Genomic DNA, 13,256 nt, shown 5'->3' on the forward strand with positions numbered 1-13,256 from the left:
ATGCAAATTAAAACCACGATGAGATTCCATCTCACACCAGCAAGGCTGGCATTAATCCAAAAAACACAAAATAATAAATGTTGGAGAGGCTGCGGAGAGATTGAAACTCTTATACACTGCTGGTGGGAATGTCAAATGGTACAACCACTTTGGAAATCTATCTGGCATTTTCTTAAAAAGTTAGAAATAGAACTACCATACAACCCAGAAATCCCACTCCTCGGAATATACCCTAGAGAAATAAGAGCCTTCACACAAACAGATATATGCACACCCATGTTTATTGCAGCTCTGTTTACAATAGCAAAAAGCTGGAAGCAACCAAGGTGTCCATCAACGGATGAATGGGTAAATAAATTGTGGTATATTCACACAATGGACTACTACGCATCGATAAAGAACAGTGACGAATCTGTCAAACATTTCATAACGTGGAGGAACCTGGAAGCCATTATGCTGAGCGAAATTAGTCAGAGGCAAAAGGACAAATATTGTATAAGACAACCGTTATAAGATCTTGAGAAATAGTATAAACTGAGAAGAACACATACTTTTGTGGTTACGAGGGGGGGAGGGAGGGAGGGAGGGAGGGGGTTTTTACTGATTAATTAGTAGATAAGAACTGCTTTAGGTGAAGGGAAGGACAATACTGAATACATGGAAGGTCAGCTCAAATGGTCTGGACCAAAAGCAAAGAAGTTTCCGGGATAAACTGAATGCTTCAAAGGTCAGCGCAGCAAGGGCGGGGGTTTGGGGACTATGGCTTAAGGGGTCTTCTAAGTCAATTGGCAAAATAATTCTATTATGAAAACATTCTGCATCCCACTTTGAAATGTGGTGTCTGGGGTCTTAAATGCTAACAAGCGGCCTTCTAAGATGCATCAACTGGTCTCAACCCACCTGGAGCAAAGGAGAATGAAGAACACCAAGATCACACGACAACTAAGAGCCCAAGAGACAGAAAGGGCCACATGAACCAGAGACCTACATCATCCTGAGACCAGAAGAACTAGTTGGTGCCCGGCCACAATCGATGACTGCCCTGACAGGGAGCACAGCAGAGGACCCCTGAGGGAGCAGGAGATCAGTGGGATACAGACCCCAAATTCTCATAAAAAGACCATACTTAATGGTCTGACTGAGACGAGAGGAATCCCGGCGGCCATGCTCCCCAGACCTTCTGTTGGCACAGGACGGGAACCATCCCCGAAAACAACTCATCAGACATGAAAGGGACTGGACAGTGGGTAGAAGAGAGATGCTGATGAAGAGTGAGCTAATTATATCAGGTGGTCACTTGAGACTGTGTTGGCATCTCCTGTCTGGAGTGGGGACGGGAGGGTAGAAAGGGTTGGAAGCTGGCAAAATTGTCACAAAAGGAGAGACTGGAAGGGCTGACTCATTAGGGGGAGAGCAAGTGTGAGTAAGGAGTAAGGTGTATATAAACTTATATGTGACAGACTGACTTGATTTGTAAAAGTTCATTTGAAGCTCAATAAAAGTAAAAAAAAAAAAGTGAACAGCCCACCCGCTTTTCAGCCAGAGATCAGACAGGCCTATAAGACAGACAACATACGTGAAGAACGAGCTTCTTAGTTCAGTCAAGTACTGAAGGCCAAATGGGCAACTCCTGCCCAAAAGCAAAGACAAGAAGGCAGGAAGAGACAGAAAGGTGAATAAATGGACACAGGGAACCCAGGATGGGAAGGGAAAGGGGGAGAGTGCTGACCCATTGCGGGGATGGCAACCAATGTCACAAAACAATTTGTGTATAAATTTTCGAATGAGAAACTAAGTTGAGCTGCCAACTTTCACTTAAAGCACCATAACAAAAAAAAAAAGCGAACAGTCCAGCTGGTTCCTCAGAAAGTTAAACATAGCGTTACCACATGACCAGCAGTTCCACTCCTGGGTATACAACGCGGAGAGCTAGAACAGGTGTTCAAACAAAAACGTGTGCACAGCTGTTCACAGCAGCACTGTTCGTAATGGTCCAAGAGGCAGAAACAACCCAAGCGCCCACCGACGTGTGAACGGATAAACGCAGTGTGGTCCATCCCTGCGGTGGAATGTTACTCAGCCATCAAGAGAAATGAAGTCCCCATACGCGCTTCGACATGGATGAACCTTGAAGACATGGTGCTGAGTGAGATAATTCCATCACAAAAGGACAGAGACCGTATGATCCCGCTTACCTGAGACAGGTAGGACAGACACATGCATAGAGACCAGAGTTTTTTAGTGCTGACCGCAGGGAATGAGGAGTGATTGCTGACGGGCACCAGGTTTCTTTTGGGGGTGATAAGAATGTTCTGAAACCAGGCAGAGGTGATGGTTGCACAACACACAAACGTACGGAGCTCTGGTGGCACAAAGGGTTCGCCTTGATTACTAGCTGAAAGGTTGGCAGTTCAAACCCACCCAGTGACATCACAGAAGAGAGGCCTGGCGATCTGCTGCCGTGATGTTTACAGCCAAGAAGACCCTGTGGGGCAGTTCTCCTCTGCCAGACATGGGGTCAGCATGAATCGGAATCAACTCGACGGCAGTGAACGACGACGACAGCAACAGCAGTGACAGCTGATGGGTATGGGGTCTCCTTTTCAGGGACTGAGACTGCCCTGCACCCAGATAGGCGTAGTGGTTGCACAGCATTTTGAAGGCATTAAATGCCACCAAGTTGTTGAGTTTAAAATTGTTCATTTTGTGGCATGTGAATTTCACCTTAATATAAAGCAGCGTCTGACAGTGTGTAGGTTTGTATGGATGACACCTCAATATAAAGAAAACAAAAATTCCTCACAGCTGGACCAACGAGCAACATCACGATAAACGGAGAAAAGATTGAAGTTGTCAAGGATTTCATTTGACTTGGACCCACAATCAACAGCCATGGAAGCAGCAGTCAAGAAATCAAAAGACGCATTGCATTGGGTAAATCTGCTGCAAAGGACCTCTTCAAAGTGTTAAAAAGCAAAGATGTCAATTTGAGGACGAAGGTGGGCCCGACTCAAGCCATGGTGTTTTCGATCTGTTATATGCATGCAAAGCTGGGCAATCAATAAGGAAGACTAAGGAAGAGTTGACACCCTTGAATTACGGTGTTGGCGAAGAACACTGAATATACGATGGACTGCGAAAAGAACAAACAAATCTAAATCTCTCTGGGAAGAAGTCCGGCCAGAATGCTCCTCAGAAGCTAAGATGGCGAGACTCTGTCTCACATACTTTGGACATGTTATCAGCAGGGACCAATCCCTGGAAAAGGACACCAAGCTTGGTAAAGTAGAGGGTCAGTGAAAAACAGGAAGACCCTCTATGAGATGGATTGACACAGGGGCTGCAACAATGGGCTCAAGCATAACAATGATTGTGAGGCTGGCATAAGACCCGGCAGTGTTTTGTTCTACTGTACGTGGGGTCTCTGTGAGTCGGAACCAACTTGATGGCACCTAACAACACCAACAGAGGGCGTAATGGGGGTTTTGCTGTCCTAGTTAAAGAGCAGGAAGGGACCCCCTCAGTGCCCCCTCCCTTCTTTCCCCTGCAGACGGTGGGGGGCCTGATCCTGGAGAAGCCGGTGGACAAGCAGGATGCCTACAGCATGCTCTCAAGGTGGGTGCTAGGAGCACGGAGTCCTCACAGGGCCTCTGCTTCCCCCTCTTGCCCACCGTGTGTGTCTCTGCGTCCAGTCAGCTCTTTGTATAAGACACCACTCAGAAGAAATTAGCAGGAGAATTTAGGTATTTATTCCAATTTTTTTATAACTCCGAAGGGGTTGGGTTTGGGACCCACCCTGCTCCAGTATGAGCTCACTTACATAACAAAAGAAAACCCCTATTCCCAAACAGGAGCCATAGTGGCACGGTGGTTAAGAGCTGGGCTGCTAACCAAAAGGTCAGTAGTTCAAATCCACCAGCCGCTCCTTGGAAACCCCATGGGGCAGTTCTACTTTGTCCTCTAGGGTCGCTATGAGTCAGAATCGACTTGACAGCACTGGATTTTGGTCAGATTTTTGGTATTCCCAGGCAGGATCCCCTGCACAGGTACAGGGGCCAGGATTTCAGTACGTATGTGGGGTGAGGGGACACGATTCAATCCATAACATCTCCCTATAAATTGCTCCCTAGAGACCTTCCGGCCGGGAAGATGGAGGGCGGAGGGGCTGAAGCATGGACTGGGTGATAGGACTGGCCCTGGAGGGTGTCATGTGAGACGGGCAAGCACAGCATGCCTCAGTCCCGTGTGTAATGGACAGGCACTGTGTGTCTTGCAGGTTAAACGGGAAGGAACACAGCGTGTTTACAGGTGTTGCGATTGTCCACTGCTCCAGCGCAGGTAACTCGGCCCTGAGCCCCCCGCCAAGGTCCCTGGATGGTGTAAACCTAAAGTTTGGTGGGTTGAACCCACCCAGTGGTACCAAGGAAGAAAAGCCTGGCAATCTGTTCCCTTAAAGATTACAGCCAAGAAAACCTTATGGGCAGTTCTACCCTGTGGCATGGGGTTGCTAGGAGCCAGGGTTGATTTGAGGGCAATGAGTTTGGCTTCCTTTGGTCCCCGCTGGGGATGAGAACCACGGCAAAGGCAGTGGGGCTGCGAGGCCTGTGGTGTGGAACGTGACGATGCCCCTACATGGGACTTGCCCTTACTTCCTGCCAAATTTGGGTCGGCTTGGACACTGGGGTCCCCTGCGATTCCTAGAAAGACACTGCCATCATTGTCCTCTCTGGGTGGGAGACAGGTGGGCACCATAAGTCAACTCTTGTATGTTTTCCCTATGACGTCATTTTGTTTGTGGTATCATTTTGCTTGGAAGATGGAGAGGCTCGTACATGTTACCCTGAGTTACACCACAATGAAAAAGTTAAGACAAGTGCAGCTCCCCTGAGGAATGGTTTTTAAAGCCACTCGGAGGAACTTTAAGGAGCCCTGGGTGGTGCAGTGGTTAAAGGGCTAGGCTGCTAACCAAAAGGTCGGTGGTTCAAACCTACCAGCCGCTCCATGGGAGAAAGATGTGACAGTCTGCTCTCAAAAAGATTTACAGCCTTGGAAACCCTGTGGGGCAGTTTTAGTCTGTCCTATAGGGTCGCTAGGAGTTGGAATCAACTACAAGGCAGTGAGTTGGGAGGAACTTTTAAGTCAGGAAGGAGTCCCTGGGTGGTGCAAAGAGGTAAAGCACTCAGCTGCTAACTAAAAGGTTGGAGATTCCAGTCCACCCAGGGGCACTTCGGAAGAAAGGCCTGGTTATCTATTTCCAAAAAATCAGTCGCCGAAAACCCTGTAGAGCGCAGTTCTACTCTGACACACATGGGGGCGCCATGAGCTGGAGTCGACTGGATGCCAACGGGTGGGGTTTTTATCATTTCAGGTGATTGGTTGGAAACCAAAGTCTTGGAATTTCACGAGGAAACCAAAGTGAAGTTCTCGGAGCTGTCTGAGGAGCTGATATGGGAGTACATCCACAGTGGGGAGCCCATGTGAGTCCTGGAGAGGTGTGCATTGGTGCCCTACAGGAAACCCATGTGCGTGCCGCTGTCCCACACAGGGAAACCACGTGAGTCCTGGTGAGGCCACGTGCCTGTCCCACGTGGGGTGCCCATGTGAGTCCTGACCAGGTGCGCGTTGGTCCACACAGGGAGCCCATGGGCGCACCCCCGTCCCACACAGGGAAACCACGTGAGTCCTGGTGAGGCCACATCCCCGTCCCACGTGGGGAGCCCATGTGAGTCCTGGCCAGGTGCGCGTTGGTCCACACAGGGAGCCCATGTGCGCTACCCTGTCCCACACAGGGAAACTGCGTGAGTCCTGGTGAGGCCACGTGCCCGTCCCACGTGGGGAGCCCAGGTGAGTCCTGGCCAGGTGCCTGCCCAACCTGCACCTGCAGCCGCCAGCTCGTGACCCCCGTGGAGGCCGCCCTTCTTTGGTCTGCATCCACCCACTCCACTCAGGACCTGGTGCGGGAGGAAGCCTTAAAGGTCTAAGCGTATGAAGATGTTTTTTTGGGATCGAAGATGGCAATGGTGGCTCGGTGGAATTCTCACCTTCCCTGCGGGAGACCCAGGCTCCATTCCCACCTGTGCACCTCATTCATACCCATCACCCGTCTGTCAGTGGAGGCTCACCTGTTGTTGTGGTACCAAAGGGTCTTCCTCGGAGCTTCCAGAGTTAAGAGGGACTAGGAAGAAAGACCTGGCAATCTGCCAAAAATGAGCCAGGGACAACCCTACAGATCACAGCGGTGTGATCCTGAACCAATCACAGGGATGGTGCAGGACCGGGTAGTGTTTTGTTCGGTTGTGTGTGGGGTTGCCATGGTTTAAGACTGTTTTGAGGACAGCGGTGGTTCCGTGGCAGACTCCTCACCAACCCGGCCAGCACACCTCACGTGCAGCCGCCACCCATCCGGCAGTGGGGGCTGGTGTATTGCTGTGAGGCCGAACAGGTTTCAGGACAGCTGCTAGTCTAAGACCAACTAGGAAGAAAGGCCTGGTGATCTATTTCGGAAAATCAGCCAGTGAAAGGAAACCCTATGGATCACAGCGGTCTGATCTGCAGCTGGTCACGGGGATGGCGCAGGACGGGCAGCGTTTGGCTGCGTTGTGTGTGGGGTCACCAGGAGTCAGGGGCCAGCTCGACAGCAGCTAACAAACACCACCACAGTCTCTGCTTTGGGACTGGAGAATCCTCTATTAGGTTCACGCTCACTAAGTTTTTAGAGATTTTTTTATGGTGGGCAGGTAAGAAGACAGGGCGGCCGGTTCCAATAGGGAGATGCCGGCTCTGGTGACAATAAGCTGGCGCAGCAGCCTGGGGGTGACTCTGGTTGGATCCCTAGCTTTTTCTGGGGAGGCAGACGCCACGGCGAACTGGCATGTCACCCACCACCCCAAACCTGGTGGCTCCCCACAGAAGTGTGGGAGAGCTCCCTGGTGGGTCAGGACTCAGGGGTCTGGGCTGGGCTCCACCCCGTAAACCCCTCCCCAGCCCTGCCGGCTTGCAGATCCAGGCCTACCCGGGCACTTCTAGTGGCCTCTCCCGTGTCCAACTGGGGCCACTGGGCCTCCCGTCTCTCCTGGTGAAGTCGGCTCACCCACCTTCCTCTACACCTTAAAGCCAAGTCTCCACCCAGCGCCATGGGAAGGAGGGGAAGATTGCCTCTCGTGGTGGGGGCCGCTGCACAGAATCTGTGCCCATTTATTAAACTTTTTGTTATTTACAGTAGTTGAACATTTACAGAAAGATCCGGCACAAAGTATAGCTAGTTCCCACATGCACAGTTTGCCTCCCCGGAAGACCGTGTCTTCTATTGGTAACATCTGGCATTCCTGTGGTCCACTTGTTACAATGGATGAAACAATATTGATACATTGTCATTAACCAGCGCCCACAGAGGCAAATATATCCTTATTAACTAAACTCAGCTTACATTGGCCTCCCTGGCCGGATGGCACAAAAGGGTAAGGGCTTGACTACTAGCTGCAAGGTTAGTGGTTCAAGTCCACCCAGAGACACCCCGGAAGAAAGGCCTGGCTACCTACATCTGAAAATCAGCCACTGACAATCCTACTTTGACACACATGAGGTCGCTGTGAGTCGGAGTCGACAAGACGGCAAACAACAGCGACAACGTAGTCGACATTAGGGTTTGTACACCTCTGTGGGTTTTGACAGATGGATAATGTCGTGTGTCCACCATTACGGCATCAGACAGAATCGTTTCCCTGCCCTAAAAGTCTCCAGTCACACTTTTTTTTGTGAGAGCAGTTTTAGGTTTACAGAAAAATTGTGCATGAAGTACAGAGAGTATAAAGGACCTCTCTGCACAGTTTCCCCTAATGTTAGTATCCCGCATTCTTGAGATACCTCTGTTACAATGAACGTAAGGAGGAGTCCCCATCCTCCCTTTCCCCAGAGCAGCTTCTCCTGTGGTCGCATCTTACCTCCTTGTGATAGTTTGTTACAGTCGGTGAACCGACGTTCATACATTGTTATCAACTGAACGACAACGTTTGCAGGAGGCTTCTCTCTGCGTTGTACAGTCCTGTGGGTTTTGACAAACGCATAATGTCAGGTGTCCATTGCAAGGTCAGAAAGAATAGTTCTGTGGCCCTAAAACCACTCCCCCGCCCATCCCTCTCCGCGTCCCCTGAACCCCATCTTTTCGCTGTCTCTCTAGTTCTGCCTTTTCCAGAAAGTCTTATAAATGGAATCACGCAGCGGGCAGCCCTTTCAGACCGCCTTCTGCCACTCAGCAACGTGCAGAACTCAGCTTGTGTCGCTCACATCAGAGGTTCCTCCGCGTCTTTCCATGGCTTGGTGGTTCCTTTCTTCTTTACACTAAATAACCCTCCGCTGTATGGGTGCACCACCGTTTCTCTACTCACCGGTTTTAAGACACCTATTTTTTTTTGTTAATCCACCATACAGCTAACGACATTCTGAGCCTACATCTGGGGTTAACCAGATGCCGTGGCATTGACTCTGACTCATGGCTCCCTCATGTGTGTCAGAGCAGAGCCGTGCTTCATAGGATTTTCAGTGGTTAAGTTTTTGGAAGCAGATCACCAGGGTTTTCTGCCAAGGTGCCTGTGGGTGGACTCGAACCTCGAACCTTTTCATTAGCAGCCAAACACGTTAATCATTTGCGCCCCCCGGGGACTGTTGAGTCAACCTTGACTCATGGCGCCCCCATGTGTGTCAGAGTAGAACTGCGCTCCATGGGGTTTTCAGTGGCTGGTTTTTCCGAAGTAGATCACCAGGCCTGTCTTTCAAAACACCTCTGGGTGGATTTGAACTGCCAACCTTTTGGCTAGTAGTTGAGCGTTTAACCATCTGTACTACCTGGAGACTCCAAAACCAAACCAGTTGCCGTCAAGTTGATTCCAGCTCACGGGGACCCCATGTGTGTCAAAGGAGAACTGTGCTCCACAGGGTTTTCACGGGCTGATTTTTCAGAAGCAGGTCACCAGGGCTTTCAACCATTTGTACCACGCAGGTCTCCACAGTCATCACTAAGCCAGAAGCCAAAACCCTTCAACCATTTGTACCACGCAGGTCTCCAGTCATCATTAACCAAAAAGCCAACACCCAGCCAGTTGCTGTCAGGTCAGCTCCGATTCATGGGAACCCCGTATGTGTCAGAGCTCAACTGTGCTCCACAGGGTTCTCAGTGGTTGGTTTTTCAGAACTAGATTGCCAGGCCTTTCTTCTGAGGGATCTCTGGGTAGACTCGAACCCCCAACCTTTCAGTTAGCCGCTGAGCCAGCCCTGTTTACATCAGAAGGGTGTCCTGGGAGCCGGGCCTACCCCAAGCACCTTCCGTGTCTGTTACCCTCAAGGACACACCAGGGTGGGGCTGTCATCACGCTGTTTAAACCGAAGGAGGGACCAGGCTCAGGCTGGAGATGGCATGGATGGGGTATCTTGGGGTCGTCAGCCAGGAGGTGTCAGACATCGTGACATTCTACCCAATCCTCAAGTCCCGTCTGCACGACAGCCACCTCACATCCTGGGCCATAGGCTCTCTGACCTGAGGAACCATCATTTCTGACACTGGCCCATGTTCTCTCCCCCTCCCTGCCCCAATGCAGGGACAAGGCAGGTGGCTACGGCATCCAGGCACTGGGGGGCATGTTGGTGGAGCGTGTCAGCGGGGACTTCCTCAACGTGGCGGGCTTCCCGTTGAACCACTTCTGCAAGAAGCTGGCCGAGCTGTACTGCCCGCTGCCCCACGAGGCCGTGCGGCGCATGGAGCACGACTCCATCCCGTCCGTTGACACCTTCGAGGACCTGAGTAATGAGGAGGGCAGTGGCCAGGGGAAGGCGGGCGGCGACCGGACAGAGGCCGCCTGCAACAGCACAGTGGAGACCTCGCCCCCATTTCCCACAGAACTTCTGGACCTCATCAAGGGCTTCAGACGTTCCAAGGTATTCTGAGCTGGGCTCCTGGTGGTGGAAATGGTGAATGCAGGTGACTGCTAACAGAAAGGCTGGAGGCTGAAGTCCATCCAGGGGTGCCTCAGAGGAAAAGCCTGGCAATCCACTTTCAAATAATCAGCCCCTGAAAACCCTGCAGAGCATAGATCTATTCTGACACACACGAGGGCACCACGAGTCAGTCAACTCAACCACAATCGGTTTGGAGTCCCTGGGTGTTGCAAACGGTGAACATGCTCGGCTGCTCACCGAAAGGTTGCAGGTTCAAGTCCCCCTGGAGGTGCTTCAGAAGAAAGGCCTGGGTGATCTACTTCTGAAAAATCAGCCCCCGAAAACCCTGTGGAGCGCAGTTCTCCTCTGACACACGTGGGGGCACAATGAGTCGGAGTGGACTCGATGGCACCCAGTTTGGCTTTTAGTCACCTAGACCGCCGACACCCAGCAAGTCTGAGTGCACCTGTTTCTTGTGGGTAGGTCCTGTTCACGGCCTGCAAGCTGAAGGTGTTTGACACCCTAAAGAACGGAGCTGTCCTGACGGCTGAGGATGTCGCCAGCAAAATCAATGCCTCGGTGTGTGGAACAGAGCAGCTACTGGACGCCTGCGCTGCACTGGGGCTTCTGGAGAGAACGGAGCGAGGTGAGGACGGTCTGCCGTGCGGGAAGGTCGTCCCAGAAGACGGGGGCGGGGGGTGGCCCTCAGGGCCCGGGCGGGAGCAGGTGGCAGGGACTGGCTCCTGCACTCCACCCTAGGGTGGGCTGCTGATGTTCCCACCAGGCATAGGGGAGAGGAGGCTGGGTGAGAGCATGAGAGAGACCCTCCTGACAGGCAGTGGTCTCCAGGGGGTGCATCAGTCCAGGAGTGCCAGAGAAATGAACTCAGTTGGAGGTGATATAGGGCTAGGGGTGTAGCTAGATACAGATGCTATGAGTGTGGTTTGTATAGGTGATATCAATGTGGATGACACTGAAGTAGATGTAGGTGATACACGTATGAAACCCTAAAACAAACCTGTCGCTGTCGAGTCAGTTCCAACTCATAGTGACTCTACAGGACAGAAGAACCGCCCCATAGGGTTTCCAAGCAGCAGCTGGTGGATTTGAGCTGCTGACCTTTCGGTTAGCAGCCAGAGCTCTTAACCACTGTGCCACCACTGTGCTACACATAGGTAGATGCAGATATTTTATGGAATGGACTCATGTGATGTGGGGGCTGGCAAATCTGAAATCCACAGGGCAGGCAGCAGGCTGGGAGCGCAGGTGGGGTTTCTGTGTTACGGCCTCGAGGCCGAATGCCTGCTTTGTTCACTGTAGGACAGGTTAGATGCAACGACTTAACCGTTATCACTCTGTCCCTTTCTGCCCTGTCTCCCAAGATCTGTTATCTGTCTGGGTTCCTGAGAAAAACAGAACCAACAGGATGCGTGTGTGTGTATGTGTGTGTGTGTGTGTGTGTGTGTGTGTAAAGAGATTTATCTCAATGGACTGGCTCACAAGATCGTGAGACTGGCATGTCTGCAATCCATAGGGCGTTTGGCTGGCTAGAGATTCAGACACGAGCTGACACTGCAGTCTTGAGGCACAATTCCTTCCTCTTTCAGGAAACCTCAGTTCTGCTTCTGACGCTTCCAACTGATCGGATCAGGCCCACCCACCTCGTCGGTGTCGTTGGGTGCTGTCAAGTCGATTCCGACTCACGGCAATGCCACATGTTACAGAGTAGGACTGTGGTCCATAGGGTTTCCTAGGCTGTAATCTTTACGGGAGCAGATCACGAGGTCTTTCTTCTGTGGCACTGCCAGGTGGGTCTGAACCACCAACCTTTCAGTTAGCAGCCAAGCGCTGAGCTGTCGCGCCACCAGGCCTCCTTGTTATGGAGGGCCATCTCCTTTCCTTGAGCCATCTCGTTAATGTTAGCCACGTCTACAAAACACTGCCCAGCAACGCTAGACGAGGCACAGGAGCCCAGCCAGGTTGCCACGTGAAACTGCCCATTGCGGGGGCCTTGGCAAAACACCCCTGGGACCAGCCTGTAAGGAATCCCAACTTCCAGGCCCAAGTAGCAGTGACAGTGATCGCTATTCCCTGCCCAGTTTGCATTCTTCTTGATCTACCTCCGAGCACCCCCTCTGCGTGTACATGCTATCCATGTCAATGTCTATCCATGTCGATGTTCCCAGCTGTGCAGCAGGCCCCTCCCCAGAAAGAGGTTTGCCCCCCCGTTGTTGGAGAGTGTGCGGTTGTCTGTTGTCTTATGCTGGGTTCTCTAGAGAAGCAAAACCAATAAAACCAAAAACCAAACCCTTTGCCATCGAGTCGATTCCAACTCATAGCAACCCTACAGGATAGAGTAGAACTGCCCCATTGAGTTTCCAAAGAGCGCCTGGTGGATTTGAACTGACCATCTTTTGGTTAGCAGCCATAGCGCTTAACCACTATGCCACCAGGGTTTCCAAAACCAGTAAAGTATATAAATATATATATACAGAGAGAGAGAGAGAGAGATTTATATCAAGGAGATGGCTCACGCGGTTGGAGAGGCTGGAATGCCCCAAGTCTGTGAGTCAGGATCACAGCTTCCCCTGAGTCACGTACCTGCAGGGCTGGGGAACCCAATATCAGCAGGTCAGAGAGCAGGGCCCTTGCTCACAGGCTGCGAAGATCGATGAATCCCAGGATCAGCAGGCAAGACCGCAGGTAAGCTGCTAGGACAAATCCCAAGAACCGGAGGTCAGACGAACAGGAGCCAGCTGCAGGGTCCAAACCGAGCAAAAGCCCCCAAGCCTGGCCAGAGGTTCACTTATACTGGATGTAGGCCACACCCCCAAGGAAACGCTCTCTCAGCTGATTGGCTACTCACAGCAGACCCCATCGTGGAGGTGATCACAACATTATATGACGCCCCGAACACTGAGAATCATGGTCCAGCCAAGTTGATGCACAATCCTAACCCTCACATTCGTGTTTTCCCAGGTTATGGCAACACAGAGTTGGCGAGCCTGTACCTGGTGTCGGAGGGCGAGCACTCTCTGCATGGCTTTGTCACGCATTACAATGACCACATATGGGACCTCTTCACGCACCTGGAATCCGCCGTCCAAGAGGGCACAAACCAGTTCCACCGAGTTTCCAGGAGGAGGGCGGACGACTCATTCAAGGTAGTGAGATGTGGGCAGCCTGGTCGGCCCAAGCAATTTGCGATCGACTGCTGACATCAAAGTTGGCAGTTCGAACCCAACCAGTAGAGCCACGGAACAAAGTCCTGGCAATCTGCTTCCATAAAGATTACAGCCAAGAAAACCCTATGGAGCACAGTTCTACTT

General features: G+C 51.6%; 1 protein-coding gene across 1 annotated transcript in view; it reads left to right on the top strand.

Annotated features, from left to right (window-relative positions):
• Positions 1-13,256, top strand: part of ASMTL (acetylserotonin O-methyltransferase like) — a 38,449-nt gene that overhangs the window by 14,225 nt on the left and 10,968 nt on the right. Inside the window, exons 4-9 of the mRNA XM_049872152.1 lie at positions 3,551-3,615; positions 4,277-4,338; positions 5,369-5,477; positions 9,591-9,927; positions 10,411-10,573; positions 12,907-13,091. Coding sequence (XP_049728109.1) covers positions 3,551-3,615; positions 4,277-4,338; positions 5,369-5,477; positions 9,591-9,927; positions 10,411-10,573; positions 12,907-13,091 — 921 coding nt within the window. The remainder of the gene's footprint in view (positions 1-3,550; positions 3,616-4,276; positions 4,339-5,368; positions 5,478-9,590; positions 9,928-10,410; positions 10,574-12,906; positions 13,092-13,256) is intronic.

Source organism: Elephas maximus, chromosome X (assembly GCF_024166365.1).
Source record: "Elephas maximus indicus isolate mEleMax1 chromosome X, mEleMax1 primary haplotype, whole genome shotgun sequence".
NCBI lineage: Eukaryota > Metazoa > Chordata > Mammalia > Proboscidea > Elephantidae > Elephas > Elephas maximus.